The sequence below is a fragment of the Caenorhabditis briggsae genome, assembly GCF_000004555.2.
Source record: "Caenorhabditis briggsae complete genome, chrII, whole genome shotgun sequence".
Taxonomy (NCBI): domain Eukaryota; kingdom Metazoa; phylum Nematoda; class Chromadorea; order Rhabditida; family Rhabditidae; genus Caenorhabditis; species Caenorhabditis briggsae.
In genome coordinates this window covers 2,179,293-2,202,628 of record NC_013486.2, presented here as the reverse complement: position 1 = coordinate 2,202,628, position 23,336 = coordinate 2,179,293, and the positions used below count along the sequence as shown (strand labels likewise).

Below are 23,336 nucleotides of genomic sequence, written 5' to 3'. Positions count from 1 at the left end.
AAGAATGTTCTAGGACATTCTGGAACTTATTTTCTGAATCTTAAAGGTTCTTGAACAATCAAAAGTGTCTAGAAAGATCTGGAATCTCCTAGAACCTTCTAGTACTTTTCAGAATACTCCTAAAATGTCCTTACAGGCTGCTGATGGCTCGTCCTTGATGATGCGGTTTGAATTGGTTGGATCTGGTTAGCCGATGGGATGCGATTTGACGGACCAGTTATTTTCTGGAAAATTCCTATGAATCTGGGGGCTAGAAGAGACTAAATAAGACGGTCTTTTATAGGGACCGACATAATTGAGATCAACGGTATATGTCGACGCTTGTGGAAGTTAGGTCATCTTTCAGCTCGATTATCTCGGTTCCTGTGAGAGATATCAAAAAATGGTCAACTGATAGATTGTTTATCATAATATTTTAATTATTTCATCAATTGACCACTTTTTGATATCTTTTACAAGACCTGCGATAATTGAGCTCAAAATGTAAGTAGGTTTATAGCCTAGTTTCCGAATGTTAGGTCATCTTCTCGCTCATTTATCTCTGCCACTATAAGAGATAACAAAAATCTGTAAACTGATAAATGAACTTTCATAATATCCCTAACATTTTATCAGTTGTCCAATTTTTAATATCTTTTAAGTAAACCGAGATAATTGAGCTTAAAGTGCAAGTAGCTTGTATACGTTAGGCTAGCTAGGTAAAACAAAAATTAGAATAAAACAGCTTACAGAATTTTCTAAAAGCTCAGCTCTCTTTTTAGGCTACAATAAGAATGAGAATAAATGTTTCCAGAAACTTCTATAAGCTCAAAAAGGGGGCGTGGCTTAAACGCAACATTTCCTCTCGGAAAATGACAGAAACGCGCACCGCAATTATCCGACACTCACCATTTTCATCGTACAATCACAAACTATAGAGAAACCACAAATTTCGAAAAACTTCGAAAACTCGAAAAACAGAAAAATATAATTATTAGGTATTTGTTGTTGTGTGTGTTATGTTTGTATGTTCCTGGTACGAGAGAAAGTGGAAAACAGAATTTTCTGAGAAAAAAGGGGATTATGATGAATGTCTAGTCTGGTGGGTCCCTAGGGGATGGGGGGTACTGATAAGGTTTTGATGTGATAAGAACATTCTGAGAACCTTAAAAAATAACAGAGAATACATATCTTTTGAATGGGGGAAGAATTTATGAAGGGGGTTTTAATGAACATCAAAGTTGCTCTAGAACGCCTATCCTACAATTGAGCTTAATTATCTCGGTTCCTGTAGGAGATATCAAAAAATGGTCAACAAATAAAATGTTGGCAAAATTATGATAAACATTTTATTAGTTAACAACTTTTTGATATCTTTCATAAGAGCCGAGATAATTAAGCTCAAAATTGTCTGTGGTAATTTGAACATTTTTATTAAAAAATAGTCAAGTTCGGAGTTCTAGAAAAGCAATCCAAAATTGTTCAATTTGTCTAAAAATTTCAGAATGTACTAAACAAAAATAGAACTTCAATTTTGTAGTTGACAACTTCTTAGTAGCTTCTTTGGTTTTTGAGATATGCGCCTTTAAAAAGTACCACTTTGCCTCACTTTCCCCCGGCCCATCTTAAAGGAGAGGGTGGGGATGGTATTTTTAAAGGCGCATATCTTAAAAACCAAAAATTCTACAAAAAAGTTGTCAACTACAAAATTGAAGCTCTATTTTTGTTTAATATACTGTGAAATTTTCAAATGAATCGAAAGTTCCAAAAATTCTAAAAATTCCAAAAATTCTCAACATCAGATTTTCTGAATTTTCTAAAAGTTTAGATAAGTTTTCTAGATCATATATCAACTAGAATACTTTAAGTTGACTCTGCTGAGATACGCGGAAGCGAGCGATCGTTAGAAAACAAGAAAAAAACATTTTTGTTCAAAAAGTAATAGCACAAGAGAGAAAAAAGGACAGGTGAAGAGAACTGAGCAAATGAGTGTACACTTTTTGTTGGAGTCTCTGACTCTCCAAATAATTGGGTTTTCCCCCCAAACAATTTGGTTATAAAGGTTGGATTTCTCATATTTTTTGCACGACGACTTTTCTTTATGACGAAAAATAAGAAAATTGGGAAATACATAAGAAAAAAAAAAGATTTTTGAGTACAAGTACAGAACTCAAAGAATGGAGAGTTCAGATATTAGGGATCGAAACGGTGGAAATTTAGGAAAATTCTGAAAATAACAAATTTTCTGGAAAAAATTAAAAATTCGTTTGCTGGAAATATCATATGCCGTGAGCACTCTAATAGAACGGCACCCAATCATTTAAATTTAAGCTATCAAAAAGTTGTCAATTCCCGTGAAAGATATCAAAAAGTGTTTAACTAACACCGTTTCGATCCCTAATATCTGAACTCTCCATTCTCTGAGTTCTGTACTTGTACTCAAAAATCTTTTTTTTTCTTATGTATTTTTCAATTTTCTTATTTTTCGTCATAAAAAAAAATTGTCAACTAATAAAATCTTTATCATAATATCAGCAACATTTAATCAGTTAACCACCTTTTGATATCTCTCACAGAAAATGAGATACATGGGCTCAAATTTGATGATTCGGGTGGCGTTCCGTTAGAGTGTTTACGGTACCATAAATTTTCGAATGTTTCAATTTTCTTGGAACTTTGAAATTTAAAATTTCAAGTTTTTGAAAGAAAAAGTTGATCAATTCTCTTTTCAGTATTTTTGAAAAAAAAGATTTTCGAAACTTTTTGAATGGTTTGCAAAAAAAAATTATACTTGCACTATTAGATAATTCTGCTCGATTGGTTTGTATCCAGAAATTCTAAGAATTGATCCTCTCAAAAAAGCGTCACACCTTTTTTTACTATTATAAAAAGTACATATTTTTATATAGACTACAAAATATAAACTAGACTATAAAGTGGACCAAAAAATGAAGTTTTTGAAAAAGCGATTTTTTTATTCTAGAAACTTTATGAGAGAAGTGAAAAAGTTAAAAAATGGAAAAAAGTCAAAACTGAGAGAAAAATAAAAAATCTTCACCTGTTCAAATTGAGAATCACGGAAAATAAAATGTTTTGACATACAAAATTTTGGGATTTCTGAATTTCCGAATTTCTGAATTTCTAAATTTCTGAATATCTGAATTTCTGAATTTCTGAATTTCTGAATTTCTGAATTTCTGAATTTCTGAATTTCTGAATTTCTGAATTTCTGAATTTCTGAATTTCTGAATTTCTGAATTTCTGAATTTCTGAATTTCTGAATTTCTGAATTTCTGAATTTCTGAATTTCTGAATTTCTGAATTTCTGAATTTCTGAATTTCTGAATTTCTGAATTTCTGAATTTCTGAATTTCTGAATATCTGAATTTCTGAATTTCTGGATTTCTGCATTTCTGAATTCCCAAATTTTGAAATCTAAAAATTACAATATTCAGAAGTGAGAATTCAGTAACTTGAAAACACAAAAACCAAAAAATGTATTATTTGGAACATCGGTATTTTTCAGAATTCTAGATTCTTTGTTAGAACTTTTTGGAACTTCTGAACTTCTGAAATTTCAATAATCCAGAATTAGAAGACTTCAGTTCCGAACGTATTCTGAACTCCAAAATTCAGAAAGAGGGTGGATTCTAATAGTAAGTTGAAAGAATAATTTGTAAGCTTCAGTGAATTTCAAAATACATATTTTCTCTTGACTCATTATTAAAATTAATAATCCGAAAAGATCAAGAAGATCAACGAAATTAAAGTGAAAACATCAAAATAACACTTTGTTTCAAATTTTACAAAATTTTCGCGAAACTCAACATTTCTAAAAACATTCAAATATTCAAAAATTCAGAAATTGCAAAATTCGAAAATTCAAAAATTGAAAATAAGTTCTCTATTTGTTCTGAAGATGAGAATTGAATATTCTGTAAAATCCAGCAAATGATTTCAAGGAACAGGTGAAACCCTGTTCAATTTTCCTGAAGTTTCCATTTGGTCTCCATGACAAAAAGTTTTAAATGTTTTATGAGATTTTGTCATGTCAAACTAGAAAATACAGCTGTGTCATTTGTCATTTTTTTTGAATTCTTAGAAACTCAAAAAGTTTATTAAATTATGCTAATAAAACACATTTCCTTTTTCCGAAATGCCGGAAGTTGGAAATTCAGAAATTCAGAAATTCAGAAATTCAGGAATTCAGAAATTCCGAAATTCCGAAATTCCGAAATTCAGAAAAAACACTCTGAATATTAGAAATTTTTAGAATTTTCCAACTTTTTAGAAACTTATCTAAAATTTTAGAATTCAGAATTTCTGGAATTTCCAATTTTCGAGTTTTGGAAACTTCCAAATTTAAAAAATTCTCAAAAAACCAAAAAGCCCGCTAAAAAACCAAAACAAACACTTCTAGAACCTCTTCATCATTATCATCTCCCTTCGCTTCTTTTCCCTCTCTCAAACGCAAACACTATTTCCAAAAACGACCCGACTTGAGAAAAAAGGAAAAAGAAAAAAAAATACATACTGAAAAAAAATCAGATTAGTTGAAAAAAAAATTGAAGGAAATCTGAGTAAAGGGGGGCAAGGAAATTGGGGGATTCAGATTAAATTTTCTTCTGATGACGTCACGTCATCAGAAGTCAGAAGGCTAGTAGAAAAAGAGAAATTCTGGAGTTTTAGAACTCTAGCAAATAATAGGATTTGGAAATTTTAGAATTCTACAAATTAAAAAAACATTTCGAGATTCAGAATTATCGTATTTTAGGAAATTTTGAATATAAGATATGATCGGAAAAAAAGTTGTTTTCAGAATTTTAGAATTTTCAATTATTTGAGAAGAATTCCCAACATTTTCCAAAATTTAAAATATTTAAAAAATTAAATTTCAGGGTTTCACAGAATTTTAAGATTTCAGAGAAAAAATAATGTACTAACCTTCCGACTACAGCAATTGTAACCGGTTTCTTCGGGTTCTGGAGGCATCACTGGTTGCACTCGCACAGGCGGTCGTGGTCCGGGTTTCTGAAATCGGATGGCAATTACTGAGAGTTTTTTTTTCGAATTTCAACTTTGAAAAGTTTAGAACTTGTTGGTATAATTGACAAAGTTGGGAATTCCAGAACGTTCATTTCTTTACTATTAACAATCACCAAATTCTGTGTGTGTGTCCGGTGTTCCCGGGTCGCCGACCCTAGCGCAGTCACCGTTGGACCAAAACTTATCAAATTTTCGCAGATAATCCGAACTAGCAGCAAGATGATGCCCGACTGTTTTGATTTTGATAATATCGAAATCAAATTTCTGAAATTGAGGTCATGAGACTACAAAAATCTTTTTTTTTGGAAAATTTTGAAGTTGACTGCTCTCACAGGTAGGTTAAAAAGTTCACGGAAAAATTCACGCCGGCGGCCATAATCTTCTGGTTTCAGAAAAAAAAGGGTCCAGAAATTGTGAGAGATATTCTGAGATTCCAAAATCTAAGAAAAAATCAGTGAAATAAGAACCAGAAAATTCTGATATTCTAAAAATTCGCCATTTTCACACCTAATGAGATAATGACCTGTTTTTCAACACAAAAATATGTTTTCCATTTTCATCTCAAAAACAAAAAATAGTAATGATCTAGAATTTGTGTTCGTATGAATATTATTAAAGATTTCTGAAATATGAAAATATTTTTTCAAAATAGCAAGTCTAATAATGAAATTTCGACACTGTTCCCTTGCAGCCGGAAGTTTTAGAACTGGTATTTATATTCAGAAAAAAGTCTTCCTGGTCTTCAATTTCCTATTTTCTCGGGTCTAAAAGTCAAATAATTGTATCTGTGTCGTAAATGAAAAATTTAAAATTGTTTTTCGAAAAGTCAGAAAGTACGAAAATGGGGAGTTTGACACTCCCTAACATCAGTTTTCTAGAACGATACTTATTTTCCGAAAATCCAAAATAGATCATTGGAAGATTCAAAAAACCACATTTTAAAATCCAAAAACAGAGTATGATAAATCAAACTTTATGAAAAATAAATCCGCCACCTTCTTCCTTTAAATCGAGTAGGTATCACGTACCCCCATTTTCGAATTTTGTAGAAATTTTTTTGAAGAATCGTAACTAGGTCAATTCCGGTCCGTTTTGGCTGTTTTTTTTTTCAATCGATAGAAAATCTCTATGGCTACCCGGTTGCTAAAAATCGTCGAAATTGGTACATTTTGAACCTATATATATATTATGACGCAAAGCGAACAAGTGGATCCGATTTTTTTTCGGTTTTCCGGTTTTTTCTACCGGATTAAGGCCTAAATTAAAAATATGCCACGGTTACGAGATGCACAATTTTGATACCTATGCTGAGACAAAAAAAATTACCTGATTCGCTAAAAATTGAAAAAATTGTATTAAGTTTTGAGTGAAATGTTCGAAATTCCGATGGTCCAGCTTCCACCTCTTGGTACGCGAGAACCACTCAATGGATTGGTTTGATTTTTTGCATCCCCATAAAGGAAGATCCCTAATTTCATTTTCTGTTTTCAAATTTTTTTCAGGTACACTGGTTCGAGAGAAATCGGTCAGAAACCGCACAAAAATCGGGTAAAATTCGAAAAAATTTCGTCTAAAACTAAAATATCGTGAAAAATCGTTCGAAAAAATTTGCCTCGAAAAATGTATCCCTCCTTATCCTGGAACATCTTTCTCACTAAATTTTTTGTTACTTTTTAGGTGTTGCTGATATCTCTGATAGCTAATACATAAAATCCAAACATGTTAGAAATTATTGTTTGTGTTTGTGTTTGAGAGAGGGAAAAGAAGCGAAGGGAAATGAAATGATGAAGAGGTTCTAGAAGTGTTTGTTTTGGTTTTTTAGCGGGCTTTTTGGTTTTTTGAGAATTTTTTAAATTTTGAAGTTTCCAAAACTCGAAAATTGGAAATTTCAGAAATTCTGAATTCTGAAATTTTTAGTTTCTAAAAAGTTGGAAAATTCTAAAAATTTCTAATATTCAGAGTGTTTTTTCTGAATTTCGGAATTTCGGAATTTCGGAATTTCGGAATTTCTGAATTCCTGAATTTCTGAATTTCTGAATTTCTGAATTTCTGAATTTCTGAATTTCTGAATTTCTGAATTTCTGAATTTCTGAATTTCTGAATTTCTGAATTTCTGAATTTCTGAATTTCTGAATTTCTGAATTTCTGAATTTCTGAATTTCTGAATTTCTGAATTTCTGAATTTCTGAATTTCTGAATTTCTGAATTTCTGAATTTCTGAATTTCTGAATTTCTGAATTTCTGAATTTCTGAATTTCTGAATTTCTGAACAGTCAAAAAGGAGAATCTATCAGAAATGAACACAAAAAAACACAATTCCAATTTTTGAAATACGACGATTTTGAGAAGAGATATGAGGGTTTTAATGGGAGATTCATCTAGCAATTTTTCAGAAAAAATGTTTGGAATTCGAAGCTAGGAAAATGAAAAAAACCTTTTTTCACACATCCTTTTTATTCAAAAATTATCACAATTTTCTATTCACTCAAAAAGCGCTCTCGAATTTTCTAGATTGATTCCCCTGGGGGATCCTAAATCAGTGCGATTAGTCATATCACTCGGAAAATGTTGGATTTTCAGACTCATGTTTTTGTTCCAAAGAAAACTGATCTTACAGTTTAGGGAGTGTTGCATTCCTATTTTTGTATTTTTTGACTTTTTAGAGAATTTCGAAATTTTTCTTATGCGCCACAGATACAAATATTCGGTAGGGAAATGGCCTGTTTCAAAATGAACAGTTCTTAGATTTTTAGGTACAGATGTTTCCTTGGAGTTTGAATTTTTGTCCGTGTAGCTCAGCTGGGAGAGCCTAGCTCGTGGCCGAGTCTTTTGTTAAGCCATTGTGCTTAAACTGAGCGATCCCAGAAAGCATCTAAACTGCTTCCATTCATGGCCTAACTTGCAGTGATGGGAGGAAACGCATTTTTCCGAAATACGGAAAACGGGAACGGAAAATTTTTTTCAAAAATCGGGCGGAAAACGGAAACGGAAGCGGAAATATAATTTTACTATTACGGAAACGGAAACGGAAAAAAGGTCTCTAGAAACCAAGCGGAAAACGGAAAACGGAAATTCCTCCCATCACTGCTAACTTGCATGGGTTAACTCCTCCTGATTCCTCTTGCCTCGATATCGAAGCGAATAACTCCCAGACGGAAGACCTCCGAAGTAGTATTTTTCAATAGTCTAACTTCTCTTTCCTAATTTACCCCAGATTCACTTTTTCACAAACTCCATAAACTATTCTCTGTTCTAGTTCTCAAGTCAGAGAATAAGTTAAGTGATGAACAGGTGAAACCGAACAACCAACGTCAAGTTTGTTTTCAGATGCACCCAAGTGCGTCAATGGAGTTCTCTATCACAGTGACTACTTGTTGCATACGTGCTCCATTGATAATTTTTGACTGTCGAGACTTTGAGAACGATTATCTCCGCTTCTATGAGAGATATCGAAAAGTTGTCAACTGATAAAATGTTGAGAATGTTATCATCAACATTTTATTAATCGGCAAATTTTTCATATCTTTTATGGGAAACGAGATGATTGAGCTCCAAGTTGTAATCTTTACGAGTTTCGTTACTTAGAAGTCAGATAAGCAGTCAAATTCGCCATTTTCACACCTAATGAGATAATGACCTGTTTTTCAACACAAAAATATGTTTTCCATTTTCATCTCAAAAACAAAAAATAGTAATGATCTAGAATTTGTGTTCGTATGAATATTATTAAAGATTTCTGAAATATGAAAACCTTTTTTCGAAATAGCAAGTCTAGTAATGAAATTTCGACACTGTTCCTTGCGAAACAGATCACTCTTGCAGCCGGAAGTTTTAGAACTGGTATTTATATTCAGAAACATATAGCAAGTTTGCTTTATTGACAGAACAACTTTAAAGCTATTTTAAGCTAGATTAAGCTAGAAAAGAATATATTTGATCAATTGGGCCTCGGAGGTTACAAATTTTCATTCTTGCAACGGGCCGCGCCGGGACGGGCTTTTTTCAGAATTTTCAGGGCCCGGCCCGGGTTTTCAAAAAAAATTGGCTCTTTTCTAGTTTAGAGGTCCCAAAAAAGAATAGAGGTCCGAAAAAAATTAGAGGTCCCAAAATAAAATAGAGGTCCCAAAAAAAATTAGAGGTCCCAAAAAAGTTTAGTGGTCCCAAGAAAAAATAGTGGTCCAAAACTTAAAAATGCACAGATACCGGAATAATGTACTAAAATTTGAATTGTGTAAGAATTTAAAGTTTTGAGGTCTTATAGCAAAATAATTGTTGGTGATATATTTTATACTTCTAATAGGCTTAGGAATGCATATTTTCTGACAATTATCTAAGCCTGAGAGACAGCATAATCACGGAGTGATTACTGTATTGCCCAAATTTTCCTCATATGTAAATTGGGTTCATCGGCAAGATGCGAGAGAATAGGAGCTAAAATTGTTAGGAGTAGTCATGTCATCCTATAAGACCCTAAAACTCAAACTACTCGCACAGTTCAAATACTAGTACATTATTCCAACATCTGCGAGTTTTTCGTATTTTGGACCTCTATTTTTTCTTGGGACCTTTAAACTTTTTTGGGACCTCAAATTTTTTTTGGGACCTCTAATTTATTTTTGGACCTCTAACTTTTTTTCGGACCTCTAAATTTTTTTGGGACCTCTAAACTAGAAAAGAGCCAAAAAATTTTGGGGTCAATAAACAAAAAAAAGATTTTTCTGTCAAGTAAAAAAAGATAAGAGTGTCCATAGAAAAATTTTTCACAAAAAAATTTGAAAATTTTTTTGAAATTTCGAAACAAATTTTCGAATTTGAAGAACCCGTGCCCGCCGGGCCGGGCCAGGCCCTGATTTTGCAAGTATGCAAAATTTTGAATTGGTCTTCAAAAATGCAATTCCTGCCGAAATATTAAAAAAAAAGACAAACCGGTTGTCGAGGGCGTTCATTTGAATCTGACGTCGTCTCTAATGCTCCATTATCTGCGTCTAGGGTATCTTCGGCTCCAGATGAGTTGATTGTGTCACCACTGGAATCGTCGTTTTCAATGGCTGGGGTTGGCATATCTGGAAGAGAAGGAGCTTGGCGGGAATTCAAAACCTTTGGGGCAACAGGAACTTTGAGCTCAAGTATCTCGATTTCTGTGAAAACTACCAAAAAACTGTCAACTGATGAAATGCTTATCATAAAATGCTTTACATTTTATCAGTTGGTACATTTTTTGTATCTCTCGAAGGAACCGAGATAATTAAGACCAAAGTTTCAAGCTTTGGAATATGTGAACTGTGAAGTTTGAAAAAAAACGAAAAACAGAGCACATGAAAAACAAACAGAAACCATTGGGGTTTGCTCAGAAAATGAGAAGTCAGCTTCGATAATTGAAAAACGCCTCCTAAAATTCTAAAAAAAATAATTAAAGAAGAAATATAGGTAGATCAAATGAGCATTTATTTTCTTATGCACGTTCCCCGAAAGAAAGCACCCAATTTGATTTGTTTCATTTGATGATGACGTCAGCAATAAAAGGATAATAAATTTAAAAAATGGCCTAGTAAAAATGGCCTTCTGGGAAGTTAGGTCATTATGAGATATTGGAAAAATTCAAAGAAAAAAACAACAAAAAAATTAAAATTTCTTGGAAAAACTAAACTGAAAAGTAATAGGAAAAAAGAAAAAAGTGAAAAAAACAGCAGATGAAAATTTTGGGGAAAAATGAGTATTTTTTTTTTAACTTTGTCATATTTTCTGAGAGTCATGTGGAGTTAGGAAATGTAGAAAAAACGTTTCACATATATTTTTTTTCGAAATTTTTCAAAATTCAAAAAAATTCGGAAATTACAAGGAAACTTCCGGAAAAGTCTGAGTTGCAAATAAGACTGAAAATCGGGAACTTTGAAAATTTGGAAGTAAAAAAGAGTTCAAAAATCCTGAAAATCGCGAAAAATCAAATTCCTAATTTTCAGAAAGTCAACATTTCTTTAAATCTAAAAAATATTTGAGATTTTCAAAAATTCGGGATTTTCAGAAGTTCAAAATTTCGAAAATCCGACATTCTGAAATTTTGAAAATAAAAATTTTGAAATGAAATTGGGAAATTCAGAAGTTCAGGAATTTCAAAAAAAATAGACGACCATCAAAAGTTGAAGTTTATAGGAAATACTGAAATTTCTAAATTTCCATGAATTCAGAAATTCAGAAATTCAGAAATTCAGAAATTCAGAAATTCAGGAATTCAGAAATTCAGAAATTCAGAAATTCAGAAATTCAGAAATTCAGAAATTCAGAAATTCAGAAATTCGGAAATTTAGAAATTCAGAAATTCTGGACTTCTGAAATTCAGAAATTCAGAAATTCAGAAATTCAGAAATTCAGAAATTCAGAAATTCAGAAATTCAGAAATTCAGAAATTCAAAAATTCAAAAATTCATAAATTCAGAAATTCAGAAATTCAGAAATTCAGAAATTCAGAAATTCAGAAATTCAAAAATTCGTAAATTCAGAAATTCAGAAATTCAGAAATAAAATTTCGAAAAATTCCAAAAACTAAAGTAAATTGTTGGTTGATGTGGGGGTGGAATAGAGGGTGCCGTTTTGAAGAAGTCTATAATTATTTCTAGCATTTTTGATTTTATAAATAACAGAAAACCTTTGAAGAGCGCAAAGTTTAGCAGAATCATTTTGAAATTATTATTTTTTTTTGAAATCGGAATTTTCAAATTTTGTGAAAAAAGTTATCAAGCAGAATTTGAAGTTGTATTCATAGTTAAATTGAGCAGGGAAGCAGATGTTTCAAAAACTTCGAAAAATGAAGACGTCATGGATTCTGCAGACAATAAATTGAAAACATATGATTTTTTTGTAATTTTCGAATTTTCAAAATCAAGCGCAATAATCATCAAAGAAGAAATTCGTGAAACATAGAAAGTTAGTTATGAGTCAGCACAGAAATAAGCAGCTGTAATGTTTTTGTGGATTTCAGTTAATTAGTGTCTAGTGTTCTTTGTACTTTTCGAGAAAACTAAACTAGAAAAACTTCTAAACAAAACCTTTAAAATTGGGAGGTATGAAAACGCGCTCCAATGAAAAGATTTTTGGGAGCGAGAGAGTACAATTCTAGTGAGAGGCACAGATAACAAACATTTTTGATCTAATGTGCCGCAAACTTCTGAACTTGGACAAGTCGAACATCTTATTTATTTTTGAAAGGCAACCGCGCTCCTCCGAACAAAACGGCTTTGCGCTGAAATGTTCGAAAAGATTAAAAAATTCAAAATTCATTTTTAAAAAATCAAAAAATGAATAAAATTGACAAAATCAAAGGAATGAAACTAAATTCGTTTGATGTTAACGAGGTAGTAGTGGGAATTTTAGAGGTCGTTGAGGGGATTACTGTAGTTACTGTAGTTGGTTGTGTAACAGTAGAAGAGGCGGGCGTCAAGGGCGTTACTGTAGAAACTGTGGGTACTGTAGTGGAGACTACTGTAGCCGGTTCCGTCTGAGTAGAGGAGGCAGATGTCGAGGGGATTACTGTAGTTTTGATTACTGTAGTTGGTTGTGTAGATAGCAGGACTGAGACTGTTGTTGAGAAGACAGGCGCTGAGGAGATTGGAATTACTGTAGAAACTGTAGGTACTGTAGTAGAGATTACTGTAGACGGTGTCATAGAGGTAGTTGGTCGCATCGTGGTTTTCGGCAAAAGGTCTCCTTGAAATCCGTAATACTGACAATAAAAGACTCCGGGATGAATACTGGTCGAGTTGACAACTAGAAACTTGGCTGGATCAAGCACATCCATTTGTTCGTGAATACTTTGCCCTTTTGCATCGCTGAAAACATATCTTCTACAGAAAACAGATTGGCTCAAAGTTGTTTGGGTTGATTATTACAGGTTCTGGGCCACTAGCATAAAATTATCAACCTTTTGTCAGTTTTTTTTTACTTTTTGATATCTCTTACGGAAATGAAGATAATTGAGCTTAAACTTTGAGCCTTAAAGTGCCAGTGATGTATTAGGCCATATACGGTAAGCAAATTGGGACCATTTGGTTCGAATTCTAGAGTGCTCATATTCAGAGAAAAAGACATACAAAGACATTTCAATCTCTCCTCCATTTTCATCCAATAAACGGAATTCGATCAAAGTGTCGTTCGATTCGATGAATGTGGATACCTGAAAACTTGCAGTCATTCGGGAGGGGACATATCCTTTTTTAAGGCTTCATATTCAAAAAAAAAAGAAAGATATGAGAGAAGTACTATAAAATGATACAATTTGTGACGATGACCTGTATATGCCAAATAGATTTCTCTAGGAATTTCATAAGGATACCGATTTTTTAAATTACCGCGCAGAGGTGTTCGAAATGGCCTTTTTCGGTATTTTCCGATTTTTAAAATCTCGGAATTTCGAAATCTCGGAATATTCTGTTTTTGATAAATTCGGAATTTCGGAACTTTTAAAAATTCAAATTTTAAAGGTGGGGGGACAGGAGATTTTTAGTAGTTTTTTTGTAGCTAGACATTCTACCGTCACGGTGTACAACGCTTAATGTCACTCTGCGTACAGCTGTCGTCCTCGCCTTTATGTATGCAATCGGGTGTGCGCTTTCTCTTTGCATGCGTGGCTCAGTCGGTAGCGGCGCCGCACCCTCAATCATCGCCCTCACAAGTTCAACTCCTCGAGGGGCATCTTTGAACGGAATTTCGAGAACATTATTTTTTTTTCATGTCCCCCCACCTTTAAAGTGGAAATTCCATTTTACCATCACAAAAACGCCAAAAACTGGTGAAAATTGACAGAAAGGTTTCTGCAGTTTCGGCAGTGCAAAAAACATCAAAAGTAATTCCGCTCGGGACAAACAAGCCAGTTTTTCTTGTTATACTGTAGTCATAAAATTACCTAATTCCGATCGGAATTTTCGGAATTCCGAATTATGTTCCGGACATCCCTGTTACCGTGACCATATTTATTAATAAAATGGCCTCCTAACCGTCAGAGTTGGTCCAATTTACCTCGTTTCCTGTGAAAGATGTCGAACAACTGTCAAAATGTCTGTGATATTATGATAAACCTTTTGTAAGTTGACTACTTTCGAAATCTTTCACAAGGACGGAGATGAATCGACTCAAAGTTGGCGGCTAGGAATTGTATTTTTTATCATCTTATAGCACTTCCCGAGATGATGAGCTTATCATGACAGTCAATCAAATATGCAGCCTGAAATTCTAAAGAAAATAGAATCAAAACCCTACTATCACGCCAGCGTCTCGTTCTCTCGTCGGATCCAAAATAAAGTTGACGGTGTGTTCTAAAAACACGTCGTTGTTCACAATAATCCCAGTTGTTTCAAATGCAGTTGTCGTGTAGTTGAGAGTGCGGACAAACTTGTTTTCAATGGTCATCGTTAATGGACCAGAAGACTTGAGATACCAATAGTCCTGGTTGATTTGAAGGGGTTCTATGTTGTTGAATCTGCAATTTCAGCTCAATTATCTTGGTTCATAAATATAAAATTTGGTCAAAATGTAGGCAATATAATGACAAACATTTTATCAGTTGACAGGTTCTTATTATCTCTCATAGGAACTGAGATATATGAGCTTACGTCTTCTTATACCGCGTGCATGTGCCATTATTATAGCAATTGGCTGCAAGAATTGGATTCTCGAAAAAGCGGTTTTTAGTAATGGTGGTCCAATTTTTGGCAGGAATACCCCAATGGAAATCAAACTCGGTATTTGCTGACTGATTGATATTAGTCACACGCGACGTTTTGAGTGGCTTATCAATCTCATCTGAATCCGAAATCAGTGCAGTGTTAAGAATGACGACAGTCGAGTTGGCGTTAGTTGTAACGATTGTGTGATTCGTTTTGATAACGGCTACGGAGAAGTTGGGATCTGCAAATTTGAATGATGGGAGTTGAGACTTAACCATACTTAAAACAGCGCCAAAACGGATATATATATATTTTTTTTTTTCGGACCAACTAAATTGGTTATGATAGAAAAACTCAAAAACTACAAAATAATACTATTCAGAAACCTGTATCTTGTGTATGAACAAAGTTACAGGTCAAGTAGCTAACAGGCAGAGTCCAGCTAGTTTTGTAGCTTGTAACTTTGTTCTCGGACTTTTTCAAATAGCAACGTTTTGTAGATCTCGTCGAGTTCTATCAAGTTTATCCAGTTCAAAAATATTGATCCTGAAAGTAACTATGGGCCTTTGGAACTCACCATCTGCTTGTTGTTTAGTGGTTATATATAGATAACCAGTGAGCGCATCGGTCACATCATCTAAATTTTGATTTGATAGAACCACCTTGTCGGAAACTGTTATGAATTTTGGAGTGTCGCTGAAGTCATAGAGTTGGTCCAATCTGAAAAACAACATTATCTTGATTTTGAGGATTAAGAAAGCGTAATGCGCTCTACCGCACATGCACCGTGCGATGGAGCGCACTATGCAATAAGCACTACTTCTTACGTTATATTGACGGTTCCTGTGACAAGTGTAATCTTGTTGAGACTCTCGTTAGCATCATTCGAAGCCAAATATAATTTTCCTCCACCCTGAAATTCTAGCATTTAACTATGAGCCAATTTATTTGGGTTCCTGTCAGAGATATCAAAAATCCGTCAACATGAAATGTTAAGGATTTTATAACATAAGTTTTGTCAGTTGATAATTTTTGAATATCTTTCACAGGAAATAAGATAATTGAGCTCAAAGTCGAAGTACTGTAAACACTCTACTAGAGCGCCACTAACTTTCAACAGCCAATTTATCCCGTTTCTTGTGAAAGATATCAAAAAGGTGTTGACTAAAAATGTTCAGCTGATAACTCTTACAGGAATTGAGATAAATTTTTTCAAAGTTTCCGGTATGGAGAACATTCTATTTTCAACAACGAAGACTTACCTCAACATTGTAAATCGTATAAATTCCTGGACCTTCTTTGCCTTTTAATGGGATAAGAAATGGATCGCAAGTTACAGAAACAGCTAGTAACAGTATCCAGTAAATGTACATTTTCGAAAAAACCAAAAATTTTTAATGATAAAAAGAAAGGTTTGAATACAAAAGTCAACTCTCTTATCGCCTTTGAAGTGTTTCTAATGCGTTGAGAAGGAAATCACATCATTATTGAGAGCAAAATGAAACCAAATGATCGGGAAAAAGAAATTTCGAAATATTTCAACAAGTTTCGCCTATTTTTAATTGAAAACTGGTAATTATGATGTCCTACTGTAGTACTCCTACAAAAGTGGTCCAGAATTTTCAGATTTATCTGAAAATTTCAGAATATACTAAACAAAAATAGAGTTTCAATTTTGTAGTTGACAACTTGTTTCTAGCTTTTTTGGTTTTTGAGATATGCGCCTTTAAAAATACAGCCCCCCCTCTGTCTCCCTTTGTGATGAAGGAGGCGGGAGATATGGTACTTTTAAAGGCTTATACCTCAAAATCTAAAGAAGCTACAAAAAAGTGCTCAACTACAAAATTAGTGCTTTATTTTTGTTTGGTATGCCCTAAAGTTATATGACGAATCGGAAAAATCTGGGTCCATTTCGTAGGACTTTGAAGTTTGCAGTTCGAAGCACCGTACCCATTTTTAGTTGAAAACTAGGAAGTACTGTCAACTTTGTAGTCCTACAACAGTGTTCAGATTTTTTCGATTCATCTAAAAAGTTGAGAGCGTACTAATCAAAAATAGAGCTTCAATTTCGTAGTTTACCTTTTTTTGTATCTTCTTTGGTTTTCGTGATATGCACCTTTAAAGTATCGTACCCCACTGTTGCCTTCCGTCTGAGAAAACGAGGTACGGTATTTTTAAAGGCGCATATCTCAAAAACCAAAAAGGCTACTAAAAAAGTTGTCAACTACAAAAGTGAAGCTCTATTTTCGTTTAGTAGATACTGAAATTTTCAGACAAATCGGAAAAGTCTGGACCCCTTTTGTAAGACTTCAAAAATGGCATTGATCGATAATTAGCTGATTTTGGAGGTTCTGAGCGACATTTCTTAAAGGAGGCCAGACACCAAAAAAAAAAGTTTTCCTGATATTTTGCATAGAGAACCCCCATGAGGAGTTGAACTCATGACAGGCAGCTCAGGGGTACAGCGCCGCTACCGGCTGAGCTACGGGGGTGCGAAGGCGCCTGACGACCGATGGTCTACATAAGCGCGGCGCGATTTCGTCCCCCGAACTGCCCCCGAAATTTTTTTCGCCTCCTTTAATAGTGTTTTTTCAAACTGTAGACAGAAAGAACAAAATCAATCAAATATCACAATTTATCATTAAGTTCAAAATTTTCAAAATTTTATACAAAAAAGAATGATGAATCACTGGTTGGTCGTCAATTCAGCAGCCGTTTTTTGAAGCAGTCGATTGAGATTGAGGAGCTGAAAATAGTCGTCTATTTTGAGCCAATTTATCTCGGTTACTGTAACTGATACCGAAAAGTGGTCAACTGATAAAATGTTAAGGATTTTATAATAAACATTTTATCAGTTGACACCATTTTGATATCTCTTCTAGTAATTGAGCTATAATGGGTCAAAGTTAAAGGGTTAACTTCGAACCAATTTATCTCGGCTCATATCAAAGATATCAAAAAGTGGTAAACTGATAAAATGTTTATCATAATATCACAAATCTTTTATCGGTTGACTACTTTTTGATATCTCTTACGGGAATCTACCTACAGTACCTTTTTCATCTCCAACGTCGTATTCGCCACTTCTCGTTCTTTTGCTCTCAGCGCCGTTCGAATTTGAGCCAATCCCGTTTTCTCAACGTCCATATTCCCTTGGGTGAGAGTGGCTTTCCAATGATATTCACCCAGTTGCGTACGAACATCATTCATATACGAAACGAAGGCGTCACGATGGTCTTGGGTTTGCATTGGTCTGCAAGATTCGGGATTTTCGGTTTTCGTTGGCCAAAAAAGTGGTGGCCTAGAAACCCCCAATTTGCAAAAGTTCGGCCATCATGTCAAAATGGCCTAGAAACTCTACCAGATGAATATCAGGCCATTTCTAGGTAATTTTGACACAGTGGCCTAGAAAACTCTGTTTGCAAAAGTTCGGCCATCATGGAAACTAGAATTTTCAGAATTTCAAGAAAAAAATTCAAATTCTCCGAACTGAATTTTTTTTTTGAATTTTCGAAATTCCTAGAAATCAATTTTTCAAATTTTCCCGCCAAAAAGGAGAGACTAACTCAGCGAGCAAGCTCTTCTCCACTTCATCCATAAACCCAGTGATTCGTTTTGAAAATGTCAAAATATCACAAGTGACATTAAAATCGATAACAGCCATTTTCGATTCCTGTGTTAATTCCAGCGAATTCTGAATTCGTTCCATATTTCGTTTTCGATAAATCGCCGAGAAATTCGTCGAATTCAGGCGGTCTAATTGGAATTGTAGGGCAATTATCTCGCGAATCGATTCTGATAATTCCTTGGTTTTTTCATTGAATTTCTCTTGAATTTCCAGTTTTTCTGATTCGAAATCTTCCGAATTTCTCAAATTTTTCTCATCGTCACTTTCCGAATTTTCCAGATTTGACACCAGATTTTGAAGCTCTTCCGCGCGAATTTGAGTGGTTTTGAAGGATTTGATGAGCTCTTCGATTTGTTGGAGATCGCTGAAAATTCTTGGGATTTTTAAATTTTTTAAGATTTTCAAATTTCTAAAAAATAAAATTTTGATTTTTCAGAATTTTCAAGGATTCTCGGAATTTTTTGAAACTTTCCAAGTTTGGAATTTTCTCAGAATTTTCAGATTTTCAGGATTTCTCAAAGTTCCAAGAATTAGTTTGAAACCGCGAGACTTCGAAACATGTCATTTCGATACCGCGACACTTCGAAACCGCGACACTTCGAAACATGTCATTTCGAAACCACGACACTTCGAAACCGGTAACTTTGAAACCGAGACACTTCGAAACCAGTCATTTCGAAACCGAGACACTTCGAAACCAGTCATTTCTGTCGTGGTTTCGGAACGACGCGGTTTCGAAGTGTCGTGGTTTCGAAATGGCTGGTTTCGAAGTGTCGCGGTTTCGAAATGACGCGGTTTCGAAGTGTCGCGGTTTCGAAATGACGCGGTTTCGAAGTGTCGAGGTTTCGAAATGACGCGGTTTCGAAGTGTCGCGGTTTCGAAATGTCGCGGTTTCGAAGTGTCGCGGTTTCGAAATGACGCGGTTTCGAAGTGTCGCGGTTTCGAAATGACGCGGTTTCGAAAATTCAAAAATGTGATCTTCTGGAGACCCATCTGATGACGTGGCGATGTGTGTTGGGTAAATTTCTGAAAAATTTGAAAAATTCCAAAATTTCTGAAAAATTTAAAAATTTCAGTTTCTCAAAATTTTCAAAAAAAAATCTGGAAAACCTGAAAAATCCGAAAAGTTTAAATTTCGAAAAAAAAATGAAAATTTCAGAAAAAACACCAAAAAAAATTTTTAAATATATTTTTTTAAATATGAAATTTTTGGAAATTTGAAAATTTTTTTAGATTTTTTCCCATTTTCAGCCAACTTACAACTCCTCGTTATTCTCCAATTTCTCCGAAATTCTCGTAAATTTTCTCTCCAAATCCTCATTTTCCTTCTCCATTTTCTTCAATTCCTCAGTCTCTTGTGCCAATTTTTCTTCCAAATTTTCAATTTTCAGCGGTAAATTCAAATTTTCAGAATTTTGAACTTCAGAATTTTGGCCTTCTGAATCTCCGACGTCTTCTACCATTGCGTTTTCAATCATTTCACGGACCGTACTCGTTGGAACATGCTTCTTCGTACTGATTTCCTGAAAATTTTTGGATTCTTTTCCTGAAATTTCGAATTTTCAAGATTTTTAGAAATTCCGAAAAAAGTCTGAAATTTTCTGAAAATCCAAAAAAATACCGAATTTCGAAAAAAAAAATTTTTTTTGAAATTTTTTTTTTCAGAATTTCAGAATTTTTTGAATTTTGGAGAAAATTTTTTATTTCTAAAATCCGAATTTCAGCATTTGTGACATTTCAAAATTAAAAATTTTTATTTTCGAAATTTTCGAAAAAATCTAAATTTCAAAATTTTCTCAGAATTTCAATTTTTTTTCAGAATTTCAGAATTTTCAAAAAGCATATTTCTGGAAAAAAATTTCTTTCGGAATTCCAAATTTCCAGATTTTTGAAAAAATCAAATAAATTTAAGATTTTTTGAAAATTCGATTTTCTCAGTTTTTTTGATTTTCAGGATTTTCAAAAAAAAACTCGGAACTTCATTTTTTTCGAATTTCGGAAAAAATCCAAAATTTCAGTTTTTTCAGAATTTTTTTGAAATTTCAATTTTTATAAATTCAGAATTTTGGAAATTTTTGATTTTGAAATTTTCTGAATTTTTGAAAATTTGAAAATTCCGATTTTTGAATTTTTCAAAACTTTTAAAATTCAAATTTTGTGGAATTTTCGAAATTTTTCTTGGAATTTTAAGAAATTTTGAATTTTTCGAAATTCAAAATTTTCCGATTTTTTGGAATTTTTAGCATCAAAATTTCAAAAATTCTGGATTATTATGCCTTTGATTTTTATGATTTTTGCCGTTTTTATGGTGAAAATAAGGTTTTTCGACCCAAAAATACGCTCTAAACCCATCTTAAACCCCCTAGAAACCCTAAAAATCGGATTTCCGATAAAATGCACATTTGGCTCAGTGGATCTCGAATTTACCAATCTAGACATCCGGGTTCGGTTCCACCCGGTGGCAAATTTTTTGAAAATTCATTTTTTTTTCAGAATTTTCAATTTTTTTGGATTTCCAAATTTTTAAAAATTCCAAAAAAAACTAAATTTTAGATTTTTTCAGAATTTCAGATTTTTTGGAATTTTCAAAAAAACAATTTTTTAGATAATTTTTCTGTTTTTCCAGATGTCCTCTACCTGTAAATTCTCCGTCGTCGCCGTATCTCTCTCTAAACCCAATTGCTCATCTTCCGAATCCAAAACTACCGTACCCCCAGAGACCGAATACTCTGCTAATGTACATTTTGCGTCCATCGCCAAACTATATTTCACAGAATTATCAAATCTTTTTAGATGTCTTGTCGTCGACGTCATCTGACGTCTTCTGAATTTCGGAAACTCCGAATTCGACGTCTTCTGACTTCTGGAGACCCAACTGATGACGTGGCGATGTGTGTTGGGTGGGCGGGACAGAATTTTGCGCAGAATCCATTGAATCACATTTTTGAGCGCCGGGAAATCTAAGCCGAAAATTTGATGAGCTGATAATTGATAAGGGCAATTTATCGATTTTAGAGCTTCGATGATTTTCTCGCTTTGTTCTCTGAAAAATTGGATTTTTTGGGAATTTTTGGTACATTTTTATGATAAATTCATGATTTTAAAATCCAAAAATGTAGAGTTTTTAACTTAAAAAATCTGAAATTTCAAAAAAATTTGAAATCGAAAAAAAGTTTTTTTTTTCGATTTTTTGAAAATTAAAAGCTTTTTCTGGAAATTTGGAAATTATCTATTTTCGAATTTTCTCAATTTTGGAAAATTTGGAAATTTGAAAATTACGATTTTTGGAATTTTTAAAAAAATTTAAAATTCCAATTTTTTGGAATTTTGAAAAATTTTCTTTTAATTTTAAGAAATTTTTGGACTTTTGAAATTTCAAAATTTTCAAAAAATCGAAGAAAAAACTTTTTTTTTTCGATATTTTGAAAAATTGCTTTTTCTGGAAATTTGGAAATTTTTTTTTGATTTTCAAATTTTCTGAAATTTAAAAAATTTGGAAATTTGAAAATTCAAATTTTTTGGAATTTTCAAAATTTTTCTTTGAATTTTAAGAAATTTTGGATTTTTGAATTTTCAAGTTTTTCAAAAAATCGAAAAAATTTTTTTTTTCGATTTTTTTAAAAATTGCGTTTTCTGGAAATTTTCAATTTTTCGATTTTTCGAATTTTCTGAATTTTAGAAAATTAAAAAATTTGAATTTTTCAATTTTCGAATTTTTAAAACTTTTAAAAATTTCAAATTTTTGGAATTTTCGAAATTTTTCTTTAAATTTTCCGAATTTTTGAAATTCAAGATTTCCGAATTTTTTGGAATTTTTAACATGAAAATTTCGATTTTTATAATTTTTGCAGTTTTTAGGGTGAAAATAAGGTTTTTAGACTCAAAAATACGCTCTAAACCCATCTTAAACTCCCTAGAAACCCTAAAAATCGAATTTCCGATAAAATGCACTTTGGCTCAGTGGATCTCAAATTTACCAATCTAGGCGTCCGGGTTCGGTTCCACCCGGTGGCAAATTTTTTGAAAATTCATTTTCTTTTCAAATTTCGAGTTTATTTTTCTGTAGTTTCGATGGATTCTTTACTTTTAAAATTCAAATTTCTCGAAATTTTCCAAATTTTGAAATTTCCGATTTTTTGGAACTTTGAAAATAAAAAAAAATAAAAAATTCAAATTTTTTGATTTTTTTAAAATTTGTAACTAAATTCTGGATTTTATATGTTTTAAAATTTTCGGAAAATTTAGAATTTATTGTAAATTTTCCAAAAATCCAAATTTTCGATTTTTCAAAAAACCAAGTACGTTCGAATTTTGATATTCTGATCTTCCGACTCCTCATACAACAAGTCTGCCGCCACCTCCACATCATCATATCTTGTAATCGCCCATGCGATGCCTCCGACAATCTTAAAATTTCAATTTTTCAAAAAAAAATTTTTTTTTGAAATTACTCTATTATAAAAATTTAAACTGCCAATTCTTGCTTTGTGATAACCGCTCGCTATCAGCATTGCAATTATATCATCCCGGCATGCTTTGCTAGATTCGTTCTGGAAAAAAAAATATTTTTGGGGCAAAACTTTTTTTTTAATTAAAAAAAAATCTCACTTCTTCCCCGTTTCCAGATGAGTCCATTTTTGGCTGAAAATCGTTTAAAAAAATCCAAAGAATTGAGACTCCTCCGATTCCGAGGAAGGTANTGGCCTANAAATCCCAAAATTTGAGTTTTTAGCCCACCAAAACTTTTATTGCCTAGAAAACCTGAAATTTTCATTCCTAGGCCATATTGTTCGATGATCTAAAAATCCAAGAACTTTCGGTTTCTAGGCCACCAGAAGTTTCATGGCCTAGTCCTCCAAATAATGGGTTTCTAGGCCATTTTCACTCGATGACCTAGAAACCACATTTTTGGGATTCAAGGCCATGGCCTANAAATCCCAATTTTTCCATTTTCTAGGCCAAAAAATCCCTATTTTTGCAGTGAAATCGCCCAATTGACTCGAAAAATCGAAAATCTCGACACGAAA

General features: G+C 33.1%; 3 protein-coding genes across 3 annotated transcripts in view; all 3 read right to left on the bottom strand.

Annotated features, from left to right (window-relative positions):
- The window catches only part of Cbr-gpa-11, a gene marked incomplete at both ends in the record, with an annotated part of 15,041 nt that extends 4,955 nt beyond the window's left edge, over nt 1-10,086 (bottom strand). The window contains 2 exons of the mRNA XM_002629860.2: nt 4,924-5,010; nt 9,952-10,086. Coding sequence (XP_002629906.2) covers nt 4,924-5,010; nt 9,952-10,086 — 222 coding nt within the window. The remainder of the gene's footprint in view (nt 1-4,923; nt 5,011-9,951) is intronic.
- Nucleotides 10,087-12,389: 2,303 nt separating this feature from the next.
- Nucleotides 12,390-16,054, bottom strand: CBG21949 (the record flags this gene model as incomplete). The annotated part of the gene is made up of 7 exons (XM_045241785.1): nt 12,390-12,726; nt 13,110-13,192; nt 14,275-14,494; nt 14,640-14,922; nt 15,259-15,401; nt 15,509-15,594; nt 15,944-16,054. The coding sequence occupies 7 exons, from the start codon at nt 16,052-16,054 to the stop codon at nt 12,390-12,392; spliced, it is 1,263 nt and encodes a 420-aa protein (XP_045097424.1).
- A 1,313-nt stretch (nt 16,055-17,367) lies between these two features.
- Nucleotides 17,368-22,944, bottom strand: CBG21952 (the record flags this gene model as incomplete). The annotated part of the gene is made up of 8 exons (XM_002629863.2): nt 17,368-17,427; nt 17,736-17,934; nt 18,248-18,673; nt 19,570-19,655; nt 20,947-21,352; nt 22,612-22,715; nt 22,761-22,859; nt 22,918-22,944. The coding sequence occupies 8 exons, from the start codon at nt 22,942-22,944 to the stop codon at nt 17,368-17,370; spliced, it is 1,407 nt and encodes a 468-aa protein (XP_002629909.2).
- Between the last annotated feature and the right edge of the window lie 392 nt (nt 22,945-23,336).